At 40.9% G+C, this 26583-nt stretch overlaps 1 protein-coding gene across 2 annotated transcripts in view; it reads right to left on the bottom strand.

The window, feature by feature from the left end:
- Positions 1-345: 345 nt before the first annotated feature.
- Positions 346-26583, bottom strand: part of LRRC8C (leucine rich repeat containing 8 VRAC subunit C) — a 55365-nt gene continuing 29127 nt past the window's right edge. Inside the window, exons 3-4 of one of the 2 annotated variants that reach the window (XR_012086495.2) lie at positions 19070-25581; positions 346-18334 (exon numbers count right to left, since the gene is read on the bottom strand). Coding sequence is in view for 1 of the 2 variants with exons in the window: in XM_072997917.2 (XP_072854018.2) it covers positions 23308-25581 (2274 nt within the window). In the remaining variant the exon portion in view is untranslated. Of the gene's footprint in view, positions 25582-26583 lie in introns of both variants that reach the window. The other variant, XM_072997917.2, reaches the window with a different exon arrangement.

The raw sequence follows: 26583 nt of genomic DNA, 5'->3' as shown, positions 1-26583 counted from the left end.
TGTATAAATCTTTGATAGTTTTTGCGGAGTCATATACCACCTATAAAACATCTTTTATATAGTCTCCTTGAAATTAACTGATTTTGTGAGCTTTATATTATTTTACCATATTTGCAGCCATTGATCACTATCAATATTATGTCCTATATTTTGTGCCCACCTAATCATGCATTCTTTGATTATCTCATCTTGCATTTTAGTTTCTAAAAAATAATCATACATTTTCTTAATTTATCTTTTGAGCCCAGCAGAAGTTTGTCAAATATTGTTTGTTCTGGGTAAAAACCTTCTATTTTATCTTTTCTATACCTAGATTCCACTTGTGCTCTCAACCACCAGTCTCTCTCTCTCTCTCTCTCTCTCTCTCTCTCTCTCTCTCTCTCTCTCTCTCTCTCTCTCTCTCTCTCTCTCTCTCTCTCTGTGTGTGTGTGTGTGTGTGTGTGTGTGTGTGTGTGTGTGTGTGTGTGTGTGTGTGTGTGTGTGTGTGTGTGTGTGTGTGTGTGTCTAACTCTTCTTTAGACCTTAACTCACAATCCTTTTTTAATAAATCTTGGTATCTTAGAAGTTTTGCTTTCGTCATAAGATTAGGTTGTGTAAAGGCCTCTATAGGTGATACCCATACTGGTGTTTTTTGGTAAATCTATCATTTTCTAAGTTTATCCATTCTTTTATCCAGTCTAATACACAGGATCTATAGTACAAAATGTAAGCAAAGAAGCTTAAATTTGCAAAGAGCATTCCTTTTTTGATGTATCATAACATAACTCTCTCCCATGCAAAACATGGGACCTTTTGCAGTGTCACTCTGCACTATAGTTATCAAAGGAGGCACAGTGGAGAAGAGCAAAAGCAAAAACCCCTGAATATTCAATAATATTCTGGGATCTCACATGACTCTGTACGGGAACTGTGCTTTTTCTTGAGGCAAGGTTCAAACCCAGAGGCAAACATACCAATTCAACAACCACCAGTACAGTTTACCTCAGACCTGAACTGCTCCCTAACAAATTTGTTTTGCTAGAAAGAACATTTTGATGGTCCTGAAGAACTAGTAATCTGTGTTCTTTTCAGTTTAAGGATAGGGCCCTTAACCATTTGTAAGAGAAGAATGGGTTTCAGATTGTAGATATGTTTTACAGTTTTCAAACAAAAAACAAGATGAGAACACATTTTATGGGGACCAACTCCTGGATGATTTTAGGTGATCGTGTATTTCCCATTTCCCCTTTCATGTTATGTCCTGCAGAGTCTGTAACGTAATAGTTAATGCGGCCCTGAATGTAGGGTGTGGGGGAGATAGCGTCTTGCTATCTGCTCTGTAACACAAACATAGAAATCTACAAATGAAGACCATAATATTCCTTTCTGCATTGAAATGTATCTATCTCCCACAGTGATCTTTGGCCCTGCTCACTGACTCCAGAGATGAACACATGCTGAGGTAATGGAAAGAGTCCCTGTTCTCTTGCTTTGCCAATGACTCCATCAGTCTACTTAAAGTGTTTTCCCCCTTGAGCCCTTACAACAGAACATGATGGTGCTTCCTTGCCAATTACTTTCTCATATATTTATTTTCAAATATAAATTGAATTACAGAGCATATGTAATGCAGGGTGGAATTCATGAAAAGGCAGAGAGAAACAGACATAGAACAGATTTCCTTTCCTGATGCTGCTAGTGGAGAAAGCAAGGATAGGTTAGTGTTACATTTAAAATATATATACATTGCAAGAATTGTGTCCTCTGAAGATTGTATCCTTGTGGAATTTTAAAAGCTGCTTTGCTGTTGAAATATGAAGCTCCCTAAGGACTGCCCGATGAAAGAGCAGAAGCACAGAAGGGACCAATACAGCGCCTAGCACTTTCCACTGTGAGGCAGAACTATGTCCTCGCCAGCAGCTTCACCACCTTAGATAATCCTTTGTAATCAGGGCTCCAAGTAGAATATATTTACCCCACCCTTTCTCCTTAAAAAGAACCCAAGGTGACTTACATCAGTAAAAGGCAATATTCAAAAGCGAAAAACAGCAAAGATACAAATATTTTAAAAGATCAAACTGATACACAATAAAACAGTAAGCAAAATCAAAAGCACAAAAATCCATTTTAAAAAAACCCTCCCAAGCTGCCAGTCACTTTGGGAAAGCCTGCCTGAAGAGAAAGATCTTCACCTGCTTGAGGAAGGACAGCAAAGAACGTGAGACGAGTTAGCACCAAATCTGATATTGCAGCAGGGAACTGAACTCCCAACTCTGCAGTCAGATACCTAAGCCACTGAGCTATCCAGTCAGCTATATAATAATGGTGTGCCCTCAAGTCAGTTCCGGCTTACGGCAAACCTTTTCCAGGGTTTAATGTATTCTCGAAGGCTTTCACGGCCAGGATCTGATGGTTGTTGTGGGTTTTTCGGGCTCTTTGGCTGTGTTCTGAAGGATGTTTTTCCTGACATTTCGCCAGTCTCTGTGGCCGGCATCTTCAGAGGACTGGAGTAGGAACTCTGTCCATGCTCTGGACAGGGTTCTCTAGGTAGAGAATACTGAGAAGTGGTTTACCGTTCCGTTCTTCTAATGGTGCATTGGGAACACTGAGCCACTTGCTCAAAGCCAAACGGGCTGGCTTTTCTGGGATGCACAGTGGGAAAATCAAACCCCCCACCTCTGGTTCTGCCTCCAGATATCTAAACCACTGAACTATCCATCCAACCATAGTATAAATATACTGAGAACAAATATCGAGCCCTGATTAGACCTGCTTTCTACCAGCAGCCTGATAGGGTTTGAGCAACAAACCATGTGTGTCACAATTCTAGTCCTTTCTGGCTTGTTTCAAATGGCAGGATGATTCCAGAACCAGTATGCCAAGAAGGCAGGGGCAAGGTAAGAGGACTACAGCCCATCACGTCACATGTACGTTTGCATATGCACAGACCTTCACAGTGGGCCCTGGAGTCACCGTGAAAAAAAAATTTTTAAATCAAAGTGTGTCTTCCTCCAGTGCTGCTCATTGTGAGATTTGTCTCCCTGCTGGGAGACTTCAACCAGAGCGGAGAGAACGGCCCTCCCCAGTTACAGCAATGTGTTTAAGCAACGTGTTATTGCCAGTACCATTTTTAAAGCCAAATAAATACTGTTGGCTGGGCAAGAGGGAGGCAGGAAGCAATAAGGTGTCCTCTGCCCTGTCTTTCTGTACTCCCGACTGTCTCTTAAAGGGCTGCCCTTTTTCAACACTCCCGACTGCTGCTTTGCTGATCTCATTTGTTTGCACTGCTTGAGCATTGGCAGAAAAATCTGCTTGAGCCACAGCCCCTGAGGGGGCGCCTTTCCTTGTTGGGCCTGTCCTCCTAAGAGCCAGCTCTGGCATGCAGGGAGCTGCTGAGTCTGACGCCTTTGCTCGGGTGTCCTGCTTCTCACAACAGCACTCGGAATCTCCTAGCTTCTCTTCAGAAACGATATAATATGATCCGAGCAAGGGCACCCATGAATTCCTGATCTGTTTTGGAGCTCCTCTCCATACAAGTTGTAGCTTCCACTACCACATTTTCCCCCTCATATATAGATATAACCAGGAAAATATAATTTCTATGCTTCATGAGGAATATCTCTTTGAGGCTCAAAGCCCTGTCACTTAGGGTATCCTTTCCCCCGGCAATCGAGTGCAGCCAGCCCACTCTGTGCTGGAGTGGGGTCCCCCTTGTTCCCCCAAATCCCTCATGGTATCTTCACTTTCAAAGCTGGTCTCCAGGGGAAAAAAGCTTAGTAGTCCATTTCACTCCATGCCCTTTATGAGTTAATCTGGTCCAAACTATGTCCATACTGGTATTTGTGCATTGCAAAATATCCTCTTTGAGGAAATGCAAATGGCTATAATAGTTCAAAGGGGGTGTCTCCTTCTTCACATTGATAGGCAGAGACAGACAAAAGGACTTCAGCACTTTGACAGTGGTGTTGTAGCACCACTATAACAACAAGAGGGATTGGGAGAAAGACAGAATCTAAAAGCCTAATGTCTAGCTAACCACTAAAAGCCCACACAAGAATGCAGGCATTTGTACACACATTCAGTCCTAGGATGGATGGATGGATGGATGGATGGATGGATGGATGGATGGATGGATGGATGGATGGATGGATGCAATGGAATGGAATGGAATGGAATGGAATAGAATGGAATAGAATGGAATGGAATGGAATGCAAGCCAGTGATCTCATCAGAAATTCTCCTCAGTGTTTCAGCAATTGAAGGTTTGTGGGTGATCACGGAACAAAGGAAGGCTAATTGCCTTAGAGAGAGAACAAGGGAGTCGACAGCGAAAGTCCGAGCCAGCAGAGCCAACTGACAATGCCCTGAGAGCTTTTATTTATTTAGCATGATTACATAGTATGTTACGAGAGAAACAGATAGGATACTAGTTACCTAATCACAACCAACATGAAATTGACACAACTCCGGGAGGCAGTGGAAGATAGGAGGGCCTGGCGTGCTCTGGTCCATGGGGTCACGAAGAGTCGGACACGACTAAACGACTAGACGACGAATCATAACTAGGATTGGCTAAAATAACCCTTTGATCTTTTGCTCTACCTCTAAGCAAAAGGGCAGAATAAGGGGTTACTCCACCTCCTGACAGCTGCTGCTTCCTGCCAGGAGTGTTTGCACGTCACTGGAACAGAATGCAGCTACAACCTTTAAGCAGAACTTTCCCACAAAGGTACAAGAAGGGTCATAGGCTTCATTTGTGAATGAAGTTGTCACCTTCTTCCTTGGTGCCTACTCAGTATACTCCTTACAAGTGACTGAAACTTTTGATTTCCCTTTCCCAACTTTAAATTGTCACGTCTTCTTGATTTTATTTTATCATTTTAACCCAACAAATGCCAGATTTAACATAAGGGGCCTTTGAAGAGTTCTCTCCTTCAAGGCACTTATCTCCATCCTACAGTGACCATAGGATTGCACAAATAGCCCAGATTCAATTAATGTTTCAGCACAGCCTAATAGGTATCCCTGCAGATATGTATGTATACAGCATTCTTTGTTGTTTGCTTCCTGCCACTGTGACTCAGAATGGGAATTAGTCTCTGTGCCCCATCTGTTCTGCAACAAGCATCCTGGAATTATTTTCCTCATCTGTGGTCCTTGAATTCTTGCTTTCTGCCTTTCTCTTCCCAGAAGTTCTAGAACATAATATTTGCTGAACATCAACCCCTACAATGTCCTGGAACGCAGAGGATCCAACCCATCATACCATGAACAGACGCTGCAATCTGGGCAAAGATCAGAGAAACCTAACAGCCTAATGAGAGCATTCTTTAATTTCCCCCATTCTGAGAGGGAAAAATATGAGATTTCATTTTTTTAAATTTAGTTGTCTGCTTCATATCCTTACCACACATCAGACCTTTTATTAATTGAACCGAGAGGTGATGGTAAAAATGGTGGTGAGTAGCCTTATTGATGTGGAGGTAATGTAATGTAATTTGTATTGTAAGTAATGCAAGAGGTTGGTATATCTTTATTAATGCAAAGGTAATGCAAATGTTTATATTGTAATGGTACTGATTGTTTTAAACAAGGTAAAACAAGCAGGGGCCACAAGGGTAAATGTCAGAGACTTACACTGAAGTAATCATAGTTATGTAAATCATGGCAGCAAATTGCTCCTAATTAACAAGGGGTAGTCTAATCCTTCTGGGAGATTCTACTCCTCCCTTGTTTCCTCTCTCTCTCTCTCTCTCTCTCTCTCTCTCTCTCTCTCTCTCTCTCTCTCTCTCTCTCTCACACACACACACACACACACACACACACACACACACACACACACACACACACACACACACACACACACACACACACACACACACACCGATTTCACTATTCTATTTCACATTTTTCCTTCTGATTGTCCTATCTGGATTCTCCTGGATCAATGTTTCTGCACATTTCCCTGAATCTTCAGGAACCTGTTCCTTGGGGTAGGTAGCTATATGTCTTTCATTCTTAATCTTTAGGCCAAATTACTGTAATTTCATGTGATACTTTAATACAGGTTGTTCTGCTTAACACTTTTCATTTAATTATGCCATTGCATTGCACTGGGAATTTACTGATTTTCCCTTTCTCTTTCTTTTATATTGTGCCTTCACTTCAAGAATCTTATTTCCTGTTTATTTGCTGTGATTTAAATAAATGTTTCCATTAATTACACCTGCAAGCAGCCTAGTGTCATTTCTGGTTATGCCCTCCTAACCCACTGGTGTAACAGGAACCTTATTTTCACCACTCACATTCCTGGTTGTGTGCCAGTTAAGAAATGAGGAATGCAAGCGATAACTCTGTGCTTAGCAGTGATTACTCTTGATGCTGGCATCAATTCCCAGTAAGATTCTAGCCAATATGTTTTCATTTTTCATTTCTTTGCTTCTACACAAGCAACACACCTGAGGGGGGAAAAGGGGCAAAATGTAGGAAACAAGTGACCTCCTTCCATGTCAATGCTTTCTTTGGATCTGCCGTGGCAGAAAGTGGCTTCCACCCAATTTAGGGAGCTAGCCAGACAGCAATGGAACTGGAGTGCAGGGTATAACAAGCATCCCATAGTTTGTATTCGTAACAATACATGATGGGAAAGGGTAGCTGCGGCTGAAATCTCCTGCCTAGTGGATCTCATTGGTAGACAGCAGCACCAATCCTCCTATCGGAAGATTGTATCAAACGTGCTTGGTGTTGTAGCGTGCTCAGAACCAGACGCTGGTGTTGTGATTACATGAATATATTGATATGTCTTTCTTCTCCATGAGTGTGGCATTCAGCACAAACCCTTACAGCACAACTCAAAACAAATAATCACAACCAAGTAAAACTTATATTTAATTAAATGAACAGAATCAAAATGTTTGGCAGTGATCCTAGGTAAGTTGAATATGCATTTTGTCAAAGAGAAAGAAGGATGCTTTTTATTTCCGTTATGTGTCACGGTGTGTGTATGTTAGCATAGAAGATTTTGGCATATTTTGTTCAAATACAGGCAACTGTTGTGCCCTTTATAGTAAACTATTCTCTATTAATTGTTTGCATGGGCACCTAGATTCTTCCCTAGGCTTTGCCTCTTCTATGCACAGATATTTCATTTCCAGAGTTTGCCATTCCACTTTCTGTCCAAAAGTAGAACACTGAACAAACAGGAAGGCTATAAGGCAGACCTTTGTTTCATCATGCGGCTGACTTGAGTGAAAAAGGAAGAGAGAAGATAAAAAGTTATAACAGTATATTTTCTGAAAATGCCAATGGAATGATTTACAGAAACATATGTGTTCTAAAAACATTTCAGCATTCAATCAACTTGAGCCTTATCTGAGGTCAGTGTGCCTTATGTGAGTCATACCCTAAAGCCTCTACAAAATTTGTTGCTTTCCAGAGGAAATTTAATTAAAAAATATGTCTCCTTGCCCCTTGAGCTACCACTTGATCCCACGGGGAAGAGAAAGGAAATGAATTGTTTATTTATGGAGAGGTTTCAAGCACAAAACAGGGAAATAAGCTTTTTGAAAATATGAGATGGAAAAGAGGGGGGGGGCAGTTTTGTCTAGCCAGTCATGGAAAGCAATGGAACTGGCTCCCTATGTCTGTGCCATTTCAGAAAACAGACATGGTTCTTAAGACTGAATGCTCCTTTACCTTAAAGCTCCCTGTCAAAAGATTGCTAATAGTAAAGTGAAGTTAGAGTGCAATCAGACAGCAATTTATCTCTCCTTTGTACCACTTTGGACCACTTTTGGCACGATCAGTTTTGATCTATTTTATAGCAACTACATGACATACAGGCAATTGTGAGCCAGTATGACTCTTTTCCATGGCTCCCATCCTTTTAGATCACTAGCAGTAGCTACTCTTGTTTTAGCAGGAGTAGGACTGCTCTATTTGAATTCGGTTTCCACCATATGTGACTGCCGGTATCAGAGCCTAGCAAATGTTCTTTTTGTAGACGACAGTTGCCTCATTTTCCATAATCAGCATTGGCCATAATGTCTGGGGGCATTTTGGGAATTGTTGTCCAAGCAAGTAACTTCCAAGAGTACTGCCCTCCACCCCACCAACAACCAAATGTTGCTTATGTTCATGAGCAGGACATGGAGTCTTCATGGTCCTTCCTTCTTGACTAGAAGGCTGAATATCCACACCCTGAAGATTATGCTGGCAGCCAGCCTGGTCCACACCTTCAAAGCCTTCCCTTCTCAAGAAGCGGGACTGCATGCAGCAAGGGTAGCTTCCTGGGCTGAGTAACCAGGAGAGATAATAGTCCTGGTGTTCTCTCCTTGTCCTTTTACTCTTCCCTCACATCCTCGCCAGGCACAAAGAAAATGCATGCAGAGTTCTCCTAATTTGAGTTTTATTTCTATTTGCTTCATATTTTTCTCCCCAACTTCAGCATATCTTGATCCTCCTGTGAACATACTGAAAAAGTCCCTCTCATCTGCGGGTGTTGTGCCTCCTCCCCCCACTTTATAAGCATCAGCCCTTTAGCTTCAATAACAGAACCAGAGGCTATGATAACATTGGTAATCAACACCACAGGCGTTTAAGAGACTATTATTTATACACATGAATGATCTAGCATTACGCCAAAACTTCCACGGGCCCATCTTGAAAGCACCTTCCAACCAAAAGTGATGCAACCCTATTTCTATTTAGAGTGTGTTTTTGCTCCAGCCACTTGACTAATTAAGGAACTTGCTTGTCTTTAAGGAAAAGGAGAGGCTTTCAGGAAATTGTGCAGAGAACACTGACATTTCTCATAACCGGCACTTGCATGAAACCATCCAGTTCAAGCCCAGCTACCTGCACATGTTTTGGGTGCTGACAAGCCTAGGGAGCCCTGTCAACCGGATCTTTGAACTTTATTGGCCACTGCACAGAGGCTCCTAATCACCTAACCTAGGAGCAACAACTATGGTATACAAGTTAAAATATACAAAACTCATCACTTATTGAACCTTCATGTCGTAAGGCAGTCTACCTCTACACACCACATGGTTTGGGACACCAACAGTAAGGGGTGATCAGATTTATGTCCATTGTGGGATAGGAGATGTTGGGGCTGGCAGTCCAACAGGTTTTAAGAGTGTTTGAGCTTGGGAAAGTTTGTGCATCCATGTGTTATTGGGAGAGACAATACCAGTTTGGGGGAAAGAATACATCTGAATCAGAGCTTTGAAAATGACTGTGAAATAACTCATTGTAATGCTTCAGATACTTTACTAAAAAGGTTTAATAAGGCTTCTTCCCTTATTAGTTGTTGCTTTAAAAATAGTGAAGGAAGACACTTAGGGCCAGTAAGAAAATGTCCCTCCATCCTCAAACAAATGAAGAAAAAAAAGGAGGAAAAGAAATGAAGAAAAAAACAGAGAGAGAGAGAGAGAGAGAGAGAGAGAGAGAGAGAGAGAGAGAGAGAGAGAGAGAGAATCAAGATTGGGGAAGATTTCTCTAAAATTCCCTTTGAAAATGTAGCAACTGGGAGAGTAACTAGAAAACCATAAAAAAAATAAAAAAATAAAAATAGTGCTATGTCACTTTTGAAATGTAGGTGGATTATACTTTCAGCATCATCAAAGGGTAGGTAACATGTTAATTACGTGACCTATTATGTTCAAGCTGTGACGTAAAGCCGCCTAATTGTGTCCCGGAACTGTGAAAACAGCAGCCACTGGATCCCATTTGTATATCCAAGATTTCTGAACTAGATGTGACAGACACAGACCTCTGCACCGTAAGTGGCTCTGCAACTGAATACCTATAAAGTAGGGATAGAGGCACCTTGATACCTGGGGAAGGGAATGATGAACTCTTCACCATTACTCTTCCCCAAGTAGTTTTAAAATATTTTAGGGTTTTGGAAAACTGCCTGAGATGGAGCTGGGCCCCTAGTCCACTGACCCCAGTATTGTCTCCACAGAGAAATAACAGGTTCCTAACGTTTCAAACCATGTCCTGCTTTTATGCCTAGACAACAGAGATTGAATCCAAGACTTCCTCCAGACAAAGCAAATGCTTTTTGCCACTGAGCTAGTCCCAATGTGCCTCTGAGATATGCAATAACTCCCAGACAACTAAAATCAAAGTCAGAAAATGTTATTTTTGTTGGGACTACAACCCCCAGGGTTCCCACCAGCCAACGTAGGCCACTGATTCCTCATTCTTGTCCATTCTGAAACTCCTGAATACTAGACAGCTACTGGGTGACAAAGGAACTTTCAAAGCTTAGACTGAATACAGGAAATATAAAAATAGCAAACCTTTCCTGTCAGGGTGTGTACCATTTCCTTAAATCTGACCTTTGGGGAGTAAGCTAAAGATGGCAGATGGGAAGGCAGTAGCACTCAGACATCCTGGCTATAAACATTCTTGCATGAAATGAAAGGGAGCTGCAGGGAGGCCATTCTCCTACACTTTCATGGAAGATGAGTTGATAGATGGTGTGTCATGGAGATCACCTTCTTGAACCATCATACAGCAAGCTTGGGCAGAGTGCTACCCCTGAGCTGCATGCAGCCCCCAAGGTCCCAAATATGCGTCCAGCTTACAAATCCAATGCTGATGGTGGTGCCCTGCTTATTTTGGCCACTAGAGAATGTGAAGGGGATTTCTATAACCCCCCCCCAAAGATGACACTTTAGAAAGTAAAATATGTATGTTTTGGGCTGGTGGAGTCTGGAAGCAGGTGCAGTTCTGTAAGGTTAACTATTGGGCAGATATAGCCCTCAGACTTCCAGAGATTGTTCATCCCTGGCACACTGTTGGAGCTTTTGCAACCCTGCATGCTGCCTTTAGTAGGTTTTGCTGGGAGGGACCTTTTCTGGGCCGGGGTGACTATCAATTTATCCAGCACTAACCAGTAATTACATCCCTGCCTCTGAATTCAAAGTGAGTCCCACCTCTCTGCTATGTGCTTTCCCCCCTCTCTATAGTCTGTTGAGGTCTGTTGCTGAAAGCACTCATGTTTGTCAATTTTCTGTTTGATCTGTTCAACTGGTTTTTATTCTTTCTCCTACTCATATCTCAGAGTGGGTTAGTGAGAATGTAACTACCAGTTAATGAGAAAAGGGGTGGACTACTCTGGGGAATTCGAAGCTATTCTGCTCTGTAAATCCCTGTACTTCCACTGCACAGCTAGAAGAATTTAACTAAAAATTCAAAACTCTGCAACGCACACAAGCAAATCCTCTCTCCTGAGACCTACTCCATGCCATAATTTCCTCTCCAAACAATAGTGCTGTTCTTCACCAAACTTGGTGAGAATGTAGAGAAAAGACATGGGAAGCTTCCGTGCAATCTTGGAATTCTCTAGGTGCCATTTGGTGTCTCTGGGGACCATTTTATACACAAACAAATTGATGACTCTAAAATAGCTAAAAATTCATTGATTCATATTAATTGGGGGCATTGATTCATACGAATACAAATCAATGAATTAGTGATTTTTGAATGCATTTTGTGATTCATTTTTTAATCTGTGCCCATCTCAATTTACAAATACTGTATACCAGTGCATCACAAGCAGAAACAAACAACAGACAGTTGTACAATGTAGCTGATTCCCTACCCCAGAAGCTGAGGTAAGAAGATGGGCCAATATTTTCTCCAGATATTAGGGTTATTTGTGAATTTTTTTTAACTGTCTGGCTGCATAGTGCTGACCTTGTGACCACTGAGGATAATAAATGCTTTTGAAAGCAGTAATAAACAAGAAGGTAAACATAATATTGTCCTGGGAAGTTTAATTTAAGGAGAATGCAAGAGAACATGGTTACACTGATTTACAGATGTTACAATTGGCTTCTATGTTTGGAAGCCTACTTTTCTGTTGAGCAAGATGGAAGAGTAAGAAGAAACAGGAAGTGACCTCAGAGGAAGGGAGCAGCAAAGGAAGTTGTAGAATGCCCACTATACAAATTATGAAAGCAGAGGAAACATACCCAGCTATCTCCTACCTCTCTCCCCAGCAAATTATTTGCCACAAGGATTGGGGCACCATTTCAACACCTGCAAGACTTTTCTGTTCTTATGATTTACCAACAAAAGGTTTTCCTGCCCCACCTAAATTAGATTGTTAGAACCGCCAGTCTGTACTGCAGTACAGAAAGATATGTGATTATCTAATCCGATCATCTCAGCATAGGACTTCTCAATTGGTGGGAGATCCTGTCGTTCTCTCCATGTTTGGATGGTCAATTCCTGCAATTTTTTGAATAAAGCTACCCAGCTATTGGGAGACCATCTTCCACCAACTGGCTACCACCAACCAACCATTCTGGGTAAGCAGTTGAAACCTCTCAGAAGGAATGGTCAGTGATGTCTTTCTTATAGTCAATAAAGGATGTTGATCACAGGAACTGTTTACACAAAAGAGATCCCATCCTTAAGACATGCAGTAACCTAATTAAACATTTTGAGTTTTCTGTTAGGCTTGTACTAAATTTAATGCTTAAAACAGATAACCTCTGAACAGCCCTAAGCATCTCCACATTTCCTAGGTAGCCAAGCAGTTTCATTTCTCATCAGCAGAGTCCTATTAACTCAATTTGCTCTGTTTCAGCTTGGAAGGCTTCAGTTTTTCCTATATTTCCACCCACCTTTCATCAGCCTTCTTCGGGCTAGGGCCCTTTAGATACTTTGTATGACAACTGGTTATGCTGCCAAGGTTGAATTGAATTGCAGTCAAGCACATCTGGAAGGCACCTCGTTGGGGCAAACTGGCCTATATTAAATTGAGAGGGCATGGTTTGTAGCTTGAATATTCAGTATGTAAACCATGTGCTCAGTCCTTGAATTATAGTCCAATGAGGTCCAACTAGATGTCAAAAGGGAATGCATATTCCTTGCAATTAGAAGATTAACCCAAAGCTTACCTTAGAATCATAAAACAAAACACGGTAAATGCTACAATGAACAGTTATCTTTCACCACTCAGAAGTACTCCTTCGAAAAATATGCTAAAGATATAGTCTTGTTTAATCACTGGTGAAAAGTGAAAATGTGGTTTCAAGCCATCAGTTTGCTGGTGTTAGAGAAGAGCCACATTCTATTTTATTTTCTGCATGCATCGGTAATAGCTTAAATCACACGGGCACTCTGAGTTGCTCAGAAGGATGTAGAATTTATGTTTCTGGATCTCCCCTTACTCAGATATTGCAGAATGTACTTTTTTGGACAACTGCTCCCAGAATCCTCAGCCAATATGACTACTGGATCTGTAAAACTCAGCTCCTTCTTTGTTGATGTCCAGATCCTTGAAGAAATATTATTTCCTCTGTGGCCTTATGATAAGTATTGTTTTTCTCCTTTTCCAATGTCCTCTTCTTTTCTTTTGCAATCTGCTTCTGTTACTGGCATGATTTCACCCTTAGTCATTTGCCTATCTTATTGGGTTGATTATTTTAGCCTCATCGTGTTTTATTTTATCCCCGGTTTTAAAGGGACTTCCCCCCCCCCCATGGAACCCTTTGCATGTGTCACTCTGACCAGTCCCTTCCTCAGAAAAATGACATAAACAAAAAAGCAAGCATGGGGGTGGGGAGCTTCTTGTCAGAAAACAAAAAAGTGGGAAACCAGCATAACTGGGGGACTTTTCCAGATAGTCTCTAAATATATACAGTATATCAAAAAAGGGTTCAGTCCAAGATTACAAGGTAATTAGTTCCAGGAACAAAGACACAACAAGCACTTTCAAGCACATCGGAGCATAAGACAGCCTTCCCCCAGCTGGCAGAGCTTTGGATATTTTGGACTACAGCCTCCATGGGGACTGTGATCCAAAATACCTGGAGGGATACCAGTTGGTATTCCTCATGTATGCCATTCCCATGTGACCCAAGCTTAACGATGGTGAAGCTAAGGCTCGGGCACCAAAATGTATGATTACAGCTCTCATGACGGGCTTAGTAAACAATCCTGAACACAAAGCAGATGGTAACTGGCTTTCAATAAAGAATCATCAGTGCTGCTTCTTTATTGTTACATAGACTACAGGTCCATCTATTGTCCACTCTGATTGGCAGCACTTCTCTAGGTTCTCAGTTGCTATAACCTTTATAGCATAGGAAAACAAGGGTTTGAACCCAGGCCTTCTGCATGGAAATCACTAGCTCTGCCACTGAGCTACAGCTTCTCAACTTCCCCATTAAACAGTACTGGGTTTTGTTTTGTTTTCTCTTTTGATGCAGCAGAACAGTTCCACAAATGTCTTACTCCAAAGACTTGATCATGAATGACCCCATGCTACAGCAGTATCTCAGTCTTTGTGCAATAGCTCTGCAAATCCCCAAGGACAACACCACAATGTGGCATTGTGGCTAGACAGCCAAGATGAGAATTACAGTACAAGATCTGTGCTCTAACCCCCCACTGAGCCATGAAATCCACAGAGCCTTGGGGCAATCTTTCTCAGCTCAACCTTCCTCACAGGGTTGTCTGTGAGTATAAAGTGGGGAAGATTACCATGTAGTTGAGCTCAGTGTAGGAAAAAGGGAAGATAAATGTAATAAGTGGGTGTGGGGGAACACCAGCCTTGCTATATGACATCATGTCCCAATTATATCAAGGGCACCAGCGAACACTTCCATGTGTGCATGTTCTTCAACTTATGATCTTTACAGAGCAAAAATCTTTAAAGGCGTAATAAAGGTATGATAGCCAATGTGGTGCAGTGGGTAGAGTAACAGGTTAGGACTCAGGAGGCCTGGGTTTGAATCCCCGTTCAGCTATGGAAAGTCACTGGGGGTGTGGAACTAGTAAAACTACTCCTTAAACAGATCACTTACCTTGAAAGCTGTGTGGTTTCGTTTGTTTGTTTAATGTGCCATCAAGTCAATTCTGACTTAAGCAAATCATTCTCAGGGTTTGTTTGGTTTTTTTAGATAGAGTCTACTCAGAGGTTTACCATTCCTTTCTTCTGAAGGCATCTTGGGGCTGCACAGGCTGGCTCTTCTGGGATGCAGATGGGGGAACTGAACCCCCAACTTCTGACTCCACAGCTAGGTACCTAACTCACTGGCCAATCCAGCCAGCTCTGAAAGCCCTGTGAGGGCCAGTAGAAGTTTCAACTTTAAGGCACACAACAACAAAATAGAGGCATATGGGCTCCTTTCTGGTGTAGTGGATAGAGTACTGGATTAGGGCTCAAATCCTCATTCAGCCACAGAACCTCACTGGGAGGGTGGCCGTGCTAAATCTCACACCCCTCAAAACCCGCTAGGGTTGCCATTAGTGAGAAGTGACTTAATGGCATGAAACAAACATTTAAAATTGCCCCAAGTGTCACTACATTTTACTGGAGAGCTGTGGGTTCACATGGGAGACAATGTATATGAATGGGTTTCCAATTTATCAACAGCCACACCCCAACATTGCATTCCTTCAGATAACCACAAACAGCAGTTTACAAAGGCCCGTTATTTGATGCAGAGTTGAGGTTGTTCCCTCTTAAGGTTTATAAGATTCTTTTAGATTTTGATAAGATCTTTCAAACTGTTTTGGTACATTGTTGACATTATTCACAAAATATTTGTTTTGTAGTCCATTCCAATTCTAGTCAGAGTGGAAAAAAACAACAAGATGCTACATTTATTTGCCTTCAGTGCCAGATGAAAACTCTGTTTTTATCTGTTCAAGTCTGTTAAAATTTTATACCACAGTGGACTTTTATTATTGCTTTGGCACATTCCATTGTTTTGTATTTTATTGCATTCTTTGTAAGTAGTTATTAAAGGTTGACTGGAAGAAGAGCTGCCAATAAATAGATAGATAGATAAATAAATAAATAATAAGCAAGCATGCAAGCAAGCCACTGCCAACCCAAAATGAATTGACCAATGGTGTAATAAATGAGAATTGCAAATTAATTTCCTTGTTTCACTGGAAAACTACCAAGCTGTGCCATTACAGTAAGTAATCAAAACTGTACTATAATGACATCTGTTAGACACTTAACATGTAAAGTGATTAATAACATCTTACCTGAGTTTTGGAATTCTGAATTACCTATAAAAGTTCATTTTAAAAAATCTATCTCAAGTGTCATCCCAGCATGTTTTTTAGGAACCAGACAACACTTTGTAGTATAACTAGGTAGCTGCTGAAGTTACTGTATTAGATGTGGCCCATAAACAGGACCATTTTGTACGGATGAAAGGTAACTCTGCTCATGACCTGATTTGATCCCAGCGAATTCAAGTAACTGGCTCAAGGATGACTCCCATCCTTCCGAGGCCAGTAAAATGAGTACTCAGCACATGGGGAGGAGGGGAATGTGTAGCCCGCATAATTAAATTGTAAACTGCCCAGAGAGTGCCTTAAGCACTGTGGGGAGGCATATAAGTGGATCTCTAGCATGAGATGGAATTTAACAAGAACATGGATGGAATATTTTTTAAAACGTCACTTGGAAAAATGTATACAAATCAAATTCTGTCTTCTGAAAGAAAAATACAATAGATATTCAGTTGGATTCAGATACGTTACACTCAGAGCAGCTTCACTGAGATCAAGGGGGTTTCATTTAGTCATGATTACCTTGTCCCACTGACTCCAATCAGTCCATTCTCAGCATGACTAGGTTTGCAGAGGGTGAGGATGAAGGGAAAGGACAGAAACTGAATGTGATGAAGCACTCGTGTGAGAGGGTAAAACTCTTAATCATAACTGACTGCCATTGCAGTTAATCATATAACCTTTCCAAGAATGACCATATTGTGAGACTCACAACCTCAAAGGAATTTTTGCAAGGAAAGATGCCTCCAAGTGACTGTAAGGTCTATTAGTCTACATAACATTTTCAGATAGTCACGCCAACTGCCCTTTGTCCTTTTTTCCTTGTTCTGCACTTCATGCATCCTCACAGCAGTGTAATGCTTCTTTCTTCAATATGGTGATTGAGAAAACAAAGCATTGGTTGTTCTATCAATTTCTCTTAACAGATGGCAGTGAACTGAGTAGTAGCGACATTGCCTAGCATGAAGCATAATACTAGGTAGATGCCACCTATTTCCTTTGGAGTGTTTGTGGTTACTACAGTCACAGAGGGACTTCTTTATCTGTGTGGCCTGCTGCTTCATTGAGAGATAAACATAGGAACTCTTGGTTTAAGAAGGGAAACCACAAACTAAAAAAAAAGTGCACACGAACATACACGCACATACACACAGGCCAGTGACAGACTGGACTGCATGAACATACAAACTGTCCAGGAAATCTGGCTAAGCACTTGCCGCTATTCTTAGTAGAATAACAACAAAGTTGACCTGGAAGTGTCACTGTGATATAAGTATAGTTGGAACATTGTTTTATTACAATGTGCTGTCCACCAGATGAAGGAATTGCATGGGGTGTTTCAAGGGAACACAACATAAAATCTTGCATAAAACAGCATTCTCTTAAATTGTATGTGACCCTCTCAATCAAAATAGTGGGTTTAATGAATTTTTAAAGCACTAGAGAACCAGCCTGTTGACTATCAATATAAGGCAACCAGCAAGTTCAAAGGAAAATGCATATTTAATCATTTTCAATTGCAGTTTACAACAGGGTGCTTTGATCCTAAACAAAGAACAACAAAGCATGGAGATATGGAACCGATGTGATGTTGAAGAAGGTTATACTACCATATTCCAGATACTTTCAGAGAGGTTACACTTGATTGGTAGAGCATTACCTGCTGCAGAAAACTGAACTGGATTCCTGTACAATGATCTCTAAATAAATAATAAATAAATAACTCCAGAAATATGGCATTACCAGCTTACACACACTTCTCATTATGTCTTCAACAGCAGAAATGAGCCAAACTGGGTAAAACTATGCAGTATAATCCCTGGGGAGGGCAAGAATGGGGAGGTCTGAATTCTTGGTTGCTCTTACCTGCAGCTCTTGTGTCTGTTAACATTAGATCACACACCCTATTCTATATAGGGCCACCTCGTCAATGAATAAAGAGGACTGTGGCCACTGTGTATCCTTTCGTGTTCTGCAGCAACTAACTTTAGAAATTCTGCAGCCAAAACATTGAGTCCATCTCCATGTGATTTCTTTCCTCTTTGTGAAAGACAAAGAGAGTGAAGTCTGAAAACTTTTTTGTTTGGTTCAAAGCTTTTCATTTGCAATCTTTTATTTCCCCCTTTTGCTAGACATGCCATTCATGTACAGAAGAATAGCCCCAAAGAGGGGTGTTTTGTTGTTGTTGTTGTTTGTTTGTTTTTGATTTTGGTTTTTTTGTGTTTTTTTGCTTTTGGTTAAAACATTCAGATATTTGTTGTGTCATTGCACATCCAAAGCCTTTTGGGGACATCTGAAAGAGGGAAAGCAGTGTTACCGTGATACCTAATAAGGAGAAGACGAGACAACCTGACTCAGGTGCCCTTGTTAAAACAGCACCCCTGTGAGTCATGGCCAGCATCCAAATTATGTTTCTATTAACTAAAAGCAGTCATACCCAGATGTTCACCACACTACCAAGTTTCAGAACCATAATACATTCTCCAGGCCCCTCCCAATAATAAAATACTCATCAATGCGACTATATTACTAGTAATGAAACTGACTCATAACTAGACAACTATGATTTGATGTAATGTTTTATATGTTCAACTATACCCAGATATAGATTTATAATATATTAAGCCAAACAACAAAATACATATGGCACTTCTTCATTGACATCATTTCTTGACCTTGGACAGAAAAGGGAAAGCCATCTTTTCAGATCAAGAGCCTTTCCAATTTTGTCCTAATATGTAATGAGTTCACACATACATCAACAACAGCAAATATAAATAAAAAGGAAGTTCAACAGTCCATTTACCTGAGCTTCTTTCATAACATTACATGACAATATTTTAAAAACCATTAATTTTAAACAATTAGAAAACATTAAAAACGATAGCTTCATGAATATCTCTAATTTCTGCTTAGAAAAAGAATGTGCCACAAAACACATGCAATATGTAAGTCCTGCTAATCAACGCTTTTGATACATACCCATGAACAAGAGGCATTTAAAAACAGCTTGCACTTCTTAACCCACCTGTTCTGAAGAGGCTCCAGAGAGAATCACTGGACTTCTTCAGAGTAGTTGGCTAGAAAACCAGCAATCTGTATCAAACTCTTTCATCAATGGCAGTAGGACTCATGGGGTGGGCCACACAATCAAAAGATAAACACTCTGTAGGCACAATAAAGCACATGCATTTATGCCCCTCCCAAACACATGTAGATTATGATGTGACCCAGTAAAATATGTAAGCCCAAATCTCACATTCTTCTATATCTGAAAAAAATAACGGAAGCATTACAAAATCTGTGCTGATGCGCATATACAGCTGCAGTCTTGGACCAAAAACAATTCTTCAGTGATATCTAGACATTCATAAAAAAAAAAGCCAGATCAATGTGTGAAGAGTGTAACATGCTCACTCTGCTTCACAGTTGCTTTACTTACACTAAAAGTCAGAAGTAGACAGCTTCATGCACATGTGGAGGCTCACAGTGCAAGCAAAAATGTTGATTTAGATGCATATGCACACATTCATAAAATCAGAAATTGGAAACATTACTTGCTTTGGACTACACTTTCCATAACCCATGAGCATTGACAGGGAGTCTCAGGGGCTTATAGTTTAATGAAGTACAGTAATTTTTCCAAGCTCTGCACATTACATACAAGGAGGAGGGAAAAGCTTCCAGCTAATGATTGTGTGACCTAACCCTTACTCTCATGTAGGTAGGTACAGTGCAGGTAAGCTACACCAGACACACTGGTGTAACCTAATTTTGTTCTGGTTAAGAAAATATTAGAGAGATTTGTAGATTTGTTTTTTGGACCATGACTCCCCAAATTCCTCAGGCAGCATTCTTCATAAACACCAAATCTACACATTGCTAGAAAATATACAGAGCACCCTTTCGCTTTGACCATTTCTTAGCAGATTTCACCTGTGACAAGCAACTATCTGCCACAAGCACTTGTGGTAAAAAGAAAGCATACACCATATTTCGGAATCACAGTTTGTACTGTCCTTTACTGCCTTGGTCCTTAACATATTCTCAGGCTTCTAATCTACAACAGCTAGTTGCAGAATGCTACTGTTACTGATTATACAGACATGTTAAACAGTTTACATTCATTTACAGAACTTTGGTTTATATGGTTAGATTTAGACTTTAAAAAGAATGCCTGTTTTCCACACATTTCTCTAAATCTCAGAGGCATGTGAAGTGCCCTGCTTATGTGAATATTTTAGCTGTCTCACTTCAGCTTCTGATCTGTTTACACATTTAATCTAAGGATGAAGTTTGCTGAAAGAGAATCAAAGGAAGGGAGAGAACTGGCAGAGTTTGGGACGCTTGCTACACTTCTCATCCCCGCACAAGTGGTCGCCTAAACCACTGGTTCTTAACCTTGGGTTACTCAGGAGTTTTGGACTGCAACTCCCAGAAGCCTTCACCACCAACTGTGCTGGCTGGGGTTTCTGGGAGTTGCAGTTCAAAAACATCCGAGTAACAAAGGTTAAGAACCACTGGCCTAAACAAAGGCAGGATTAACTAGAGGGCTCACATGTTATAGATTATAATTTAACAATGGTGCCTGACATACACAATCCACAGAAACTCCACGGAATACTGTATCTACTGAACAGCCTTAAACAAGTTGAATAATCGTTCTCTACCTCAGGGATGTGGAATTACAGGTCTCTTTAGTAACATACTCCCATTATCTTGTGTTTATTTAAATTCTAGGGTCCTTTGGGGAAGTTAAACTGGAATAAGACTGAGAACTGCGTGGAATGCCCCGTGACCTCTGTACGAAGCAATGGATCCTGCAAGAAATCTCAGGCAGTGGCTGCGTGGAACTGAAGTCCACTCAGATTAGATAAACTGAGACAAGATGGCTCAACGGGGTGTGTGTATATTTGCTTCTACTACTGAAATATGTGGGAACATTCTTGTCATGTAACTAAAATGTAGATTTCCCCCCTGTATACTGAATGCTTCTGTTTTGAGAAAGCTGGCACAGATGATAAACCCCAACACTTAGCTCATCATCTAGCAATCTTTAAACGTTACTGTCTGCAGGGTTAAAACAGCATCTCAGCTGTTGTAAGTCTGTATGTGGGGTGGTCTGTACAATGCTACATCTTGACACAGGGGGTGCCTTGGGACACAGAAGGAGGGAAGGAAGGAAGATAGCTTGGCCAGGACTATTCAAAAGCAGTTCCCATTGTAATCTACCCAAAACAACTGGCCTTGTTGGTCAAGAATAATAGGGAAAGGGAGAGATGCTGTGTCGGAAAGCACGAATTCTGCTCACCTCACAACAAAGCCTAGCCAAGCATTCTGTATGTTTTCTTCACACTAAAACAATAGCCTATTGCGACATCATAGGTAACTAGTCACAGCCACTCTGAAGTTTTCAATAGGAAGATGTGTATCTACATTTTTAAAAAATGCATTAAGCATTTCTGCAGAAAATGGACGAACTTAATGGAGTAAATTCAGAATACGTGTCCAAATGGGCACCTATATTACCAAAAGCTAAACGCAGGGGAAGTTTCATCCGCCTTTCCAGATAGGAATGATGTCAGTCAAGCTTGGAACTGCAGAACTGGAAGCGACCCTATGGACTATCGAGTCCAGCCCCCGTGAAGGTAGCACAGTGAGGAATCGAACTCCTGTCCTCTGGCTCCAAACCAGTACCTAAACCACTGAGCTATCTGTGAAGTGTGCATTCTGGGTACAGTATATTTTTATGTAAACCAGATCTCTGGTTTTATATGCTAATTAAGAACTTCAACAAGGAAAAACACTCAATAAATGATTCCACCACTGTAAATGTGGATAAGATCTAAGCATAAAAGAGGATTCTTTGTAATATGATGCAGATTTTGGTGGAAGCCAATCTTGATTGGGTCCAATGGTCTTTTCCCACTGAGCATAAATAGGGTTACAATCTTCGTTCAGAGAGCTCAGGACCTTTCTGAGTTCTGGCAGGGTTTTGCATTATCGTTTGAGGAGTAATGTCACTGAAACAGTTTTATTTGTAAGCTGGCCTCTCCCAAAGTGGATGATAATACAGTACAAATTTCTTTCCTCAGAAATCTAGAACATGATATCTATTTGCAAGAAGCTAACAGTGCCTCAAAAAGAATTCTCAACTCTACACTACATGACTGGTATAAACTATGATACTATGCCAACTTGATACAACTGCACACTACAGCAATCGCACAAGCCGTTCTCTCCTTCACATGATCAGTTGTACACCCTGTTTTCCAACCACTAAACAAAATGGTTGCACAAATCATAGTCTGCTGGCAGTGGAGATGGTGACCAACTACATAATTCCCCTTTTGCTCCATGATTCCTCAAGAAGATCCTGGCCTATTATATACATCTCATGGTGTATTTTTGCCCTCAGAAAATCACTAACTGCATTCATGATAGGATGATCAGATACTTACCTTTGTGAATTCATCCTGAGACCCAATGAATGATTGCAACCTGCAATATTTACAGGTGTGTATTTGGGAACACCAACCCATGGAAGTGAGTAGGGAGATAATAATCTCATGGTATAGCCATTTGTTGGAATGGAAACTGTTAACGCAAGCTCTAATCTACACTGAGATTCCCAAAGATGGAGACACTGGCTCAATATATTTGTTTCTTAAGAAAATTGAATTCTAGTCAAAAGCATAATTTCAGTTTAGACTGCTAGGTCCTTTATAAGCAAGCAATGGCAGCAAAAGTTCTGTAAACCCAGGAGACTCTTTCTTAATCTACAAACAGCAACGAGGAAGCCTCTCTTGTCCATAAGAAGCTGTAAAAACCTGCAAGTAAGAGAAAGATAACATGGAGGACTGGGTGGTGTACAAAGCAGAATGAAATGGATTCCTGTTGCTACTGCAACTATGCATTCATCTACGTACTTAACAATGATCACCTACATCATGGAACTTGAAATATGCTAACCCAATTTTTTAAAAAGGCGGGCATAGACAATTTGATAAGAACCACAGAGGGCCCACAGTGTCATGGCAAAATTAAAAACAAAAATGGCAGGGAAAGGAAGATCAAGTAAAACTTATATAAAAATATGTATACTTATATATATATATATACTTAGTTCAAATATATCCATACAGAAAACTTTGTGTGAACGAACAGAGAATAAACAAGAGATGTTAAAGGCATATTCAGGCTAGCTTGTTACATACAAGGCATTTGACAGAGGCAAATTTCTGTCAAAGTGTAGATAAGTGGACGTTATTCTGCCTTCATCTGTTCCCTAACATCCAAGGGCAATGTTTCAAACAGGGCATCTTCAACCACCAAACCACTTTTCTTCAGAGATCTACATTCACCAAGTTCATGAGGGAGAACTTCTAGATGGTTTCCTTTGATGTCCAAGTAGGAAAGCAACACCAGATTTCCAATCTTAGGGGAGAGAACAGACAAGTTGTTTTTCCCAATCTTCAGCGTCTTAAGTTTTTTGCAAAAGTATAGCTCATCAGGCACGCTCTCCACTTTGTTGCAAGTGATTGAAAAATACTGTAAGCTTTGTAGCACCCCTATCTCAGGGGGGATGAATCGGATGTCATTGTAAGACAAGTCTAAATATCTAATTTTGTTGCATAGGAAAAGGTGGGATGGGAGAACCTCTATCTTGTTATGACTGAACGAAAGTCGTTCCAGACTAGTGAGCTTCTTTATATGCTCAGGGATGTAGGTTATACTGTTGTGCCAGAGCTTTAGGATCGTAAGTTTTCTAAGGTGCTGAAAGCTAACAATTTCTTCTATTGATCTGAGATTGTTTTCTTTCAAGTCTAATTCCTGGAGGCTAACAAGGCTGAAAACAGCATGCGGAATGCGCTCCAAGTCACAATGCACTAACTCCAGTTCTGTCAAGTTCACCATTTTCTTCAGGTTGTTGAGCATCACCAGTTTAGTGCCATCGTTGTGAATGCACATTTTTTGAAGATGACTTGAAACGTCAACCACAGATTGTGGGATTTTGGACAGGTTGCTTTTAATATACAGAACTTTAAGGTTCTTAAGTTCTCGAAAAGACTCCAAAGTTATATTTTTAGAAATGTCGTGGCATAAGGAACCAATTAAGCTCAGTTCTTCCAAATTTCGGAGTCCATACATCCAAGGCGGCAACTCTCGGAAGTCATCAAATTTGACATTCAAGACTTTCAGGTTTTCTTTCAGAAATGCCAAGGCTGCACTGTGGATCTTTGCCGAACACTGGTACAAGGAGAGCTCCTGGAGATTATCCAGTTGTACAATGGTGGCTGGTATCATGACGTTATTTATTATTTCGAATTTCAGTGACTGAAGCTCTGTAATTTCAAAAACAGTGTCAGGAAGCCCAGAAAGCATAAACAGTTGCAGCTCCAAACGGTTATGAGAATTCATCTGCAATCTTTGCCTCAGTTTATCGGCCGTCCATTCATTGTTTAGATTCAGCTGCTTTAGTTTGTTTTCACTGACCTCTGAGAGGAATACAGCAAATCTTTTGGAATAAAGCGGGTCATACTGATCTATCAAATGGAGCATAAAAGCAAAATCATTTCTGACATCCGGGATGTCGTCAATTCCAGTCTCCTGTCTGACGTACTCAAAAGAGTATTCCTTTAGTGAGCGATAGAACAACCAATACAAAGTGTAAAGGCACGTAAATCCATAGATACTTACAAAGCACAAATAGCAGAAGGAAAGTTTAGAAAACAAATGGGCCATAGTGTGATTGCAAGAAAAGTGCTTATATCCTGTCATGTCTTGTATGTCCACATTGCAGTCTACTGTAAACTGAACTTTTGAAACAAGTGCACTGTTATAAGCAATTATTATAAGAAACTTAATCACTTTCAGCACAGTTTGGCGAACATACATAGCATAGAGCAAATCACCTTCCTCTACATGGAGCCGGAACTTTTTCACCTTCTCAAACAATGCTTTGGCCTGTTCACCTTCCTTTTTATCCAATGCCCCCGGAGTCCCCTTATCCACAATGAATTTCTCAGGAATAGACCTCAAAGACTGAGTCTTGACCAAAGTCCCTTCTGGGCTAGGCTGAACAGCATTTGACCTGCTGGTATTGTTTTTCCTGTTGTCCTTCTCTTCGGAATCCTCTCCTGAAACCTCAGACAGAGCGCGTGTTGTCCAAGGAGAGTCAAAACACTTGCCCAAAATAGAGATGAAATGTTCAATTTTTGAGCTCGACCCGGGAAATTTGAACCAGAAGTTGCTACACAGCATGAAAATTAGAGTGTGTATAAGGACAAGGTAAGGGAAGTACTTTGCATACCAGTGCAGGGCACGTTCATAGCACATTTGGTTGATAAAGCTGTACTGCTGGAGGTCTAAGTCAGTCTTTAGGCCCTTCATTTCCACAGTAGCAGGAGGTGTGGATGGCTTTGGTGGAAGAAAAGGGCTTGCACTTGAGTCTAAACCTGATGATGCATTGAGAAGGTGGGAACGATTCTGTGAAGGCTGTACTTGTTTTGGAAGGCATATGATCTTATCCTGCATAACCTGAAAGGAACACAAACAGGAAAACACTTTTTTAAAATATGTACTATGGAAAAAGAAAATAATCCAGTGGTGGACAAAAAAGTCAGTTGCTTGACCTCCAGAAACATCTCCTGCCCTTGAGATCCTTGGACTTGAAATAGGAATCATGCTATCTCAGGCCTACTGTATCATTTTGACTATCCACATATCCATTTATCTCATACAGAGAAAAATTCAGAGCATAATAAATTTTAATTACATTAATCTGTTTGTAATATATTTATCACACTTAAAAGGCAGAGACATCACCTTGCCAACAAAGGTCCGCATAGTCAAAGCTATGGTTTTTCCAGTAGTGATGTATGGAAGCGAGAGCTGGACCATAAAGAAAACTGACTGCCGAAGAATTGATGCTTTTGAATTGTGGTGCTGGAGGAGGCTCTTGTGAGTCCCCTGGACTGCAAGGAGAACAAACGTATCCATTCTAAAGGAAATCAACCCTGAGTGTTCACTGGAAGGACAGATCCTGAAGCTGAGGTTCCAATACTTTGGCCATCTCACGAGAAGAGAAGACTCCCTGGAAAAGACCCTGATGTTGGGAAAGTGTGAGGGCAGGAGGAGAAGGGGACGTCAGAGGACGAGGTGGTTGGACAGTGTGTCATTGAAGCTACGAACATGAATCTGACCAAACTCTGGGAGGCAGTGGAAGACAGGAGGGCCTGGCGTGCTCTGGTCCATGGAGTCACGAAGAGTTGGACACAACTAAACGACTAAACAACAACAACAACAACCCCCTAGGATTCAGAGAAAATTACGGGGCTGGAGTTTCTGCTCCCTCTGCAGAATATATCAACACAAAAAACCAGGAATATATTGAAAGGATTGGATGTAGTTTTTTTAATATAAACTACAGTGTATGTGTGTGTGTGTGTGTGTGCATGCATATAAAAACATAATCTAAATGCACATACATATACACTGAATGTAGTTGAACCTGGCTCTGCTTCTCCACCAGCTGGAGAA

This window comes from Pogona vitticeps, chromosome 4 (genome assembly GCF_051106095.1).
Source record: "Pogona vitticeps strain Pit_001003342236 chromosome 4, PviZW2.1, whole genome shotgun sequence".
Classification (NCBI taxonomy): domain Eukaryota; kingdom Metazoa; phylum Chordata; class Lepidosauria; order Squamata; family Agamidae; genus Pogona; species Pogona vitticeps.
The sequence above is the reverse complement of the archived record's forward strand: the minus strand, read 5'-3'. Positions and strand labels throughout refer to the sequence as shown.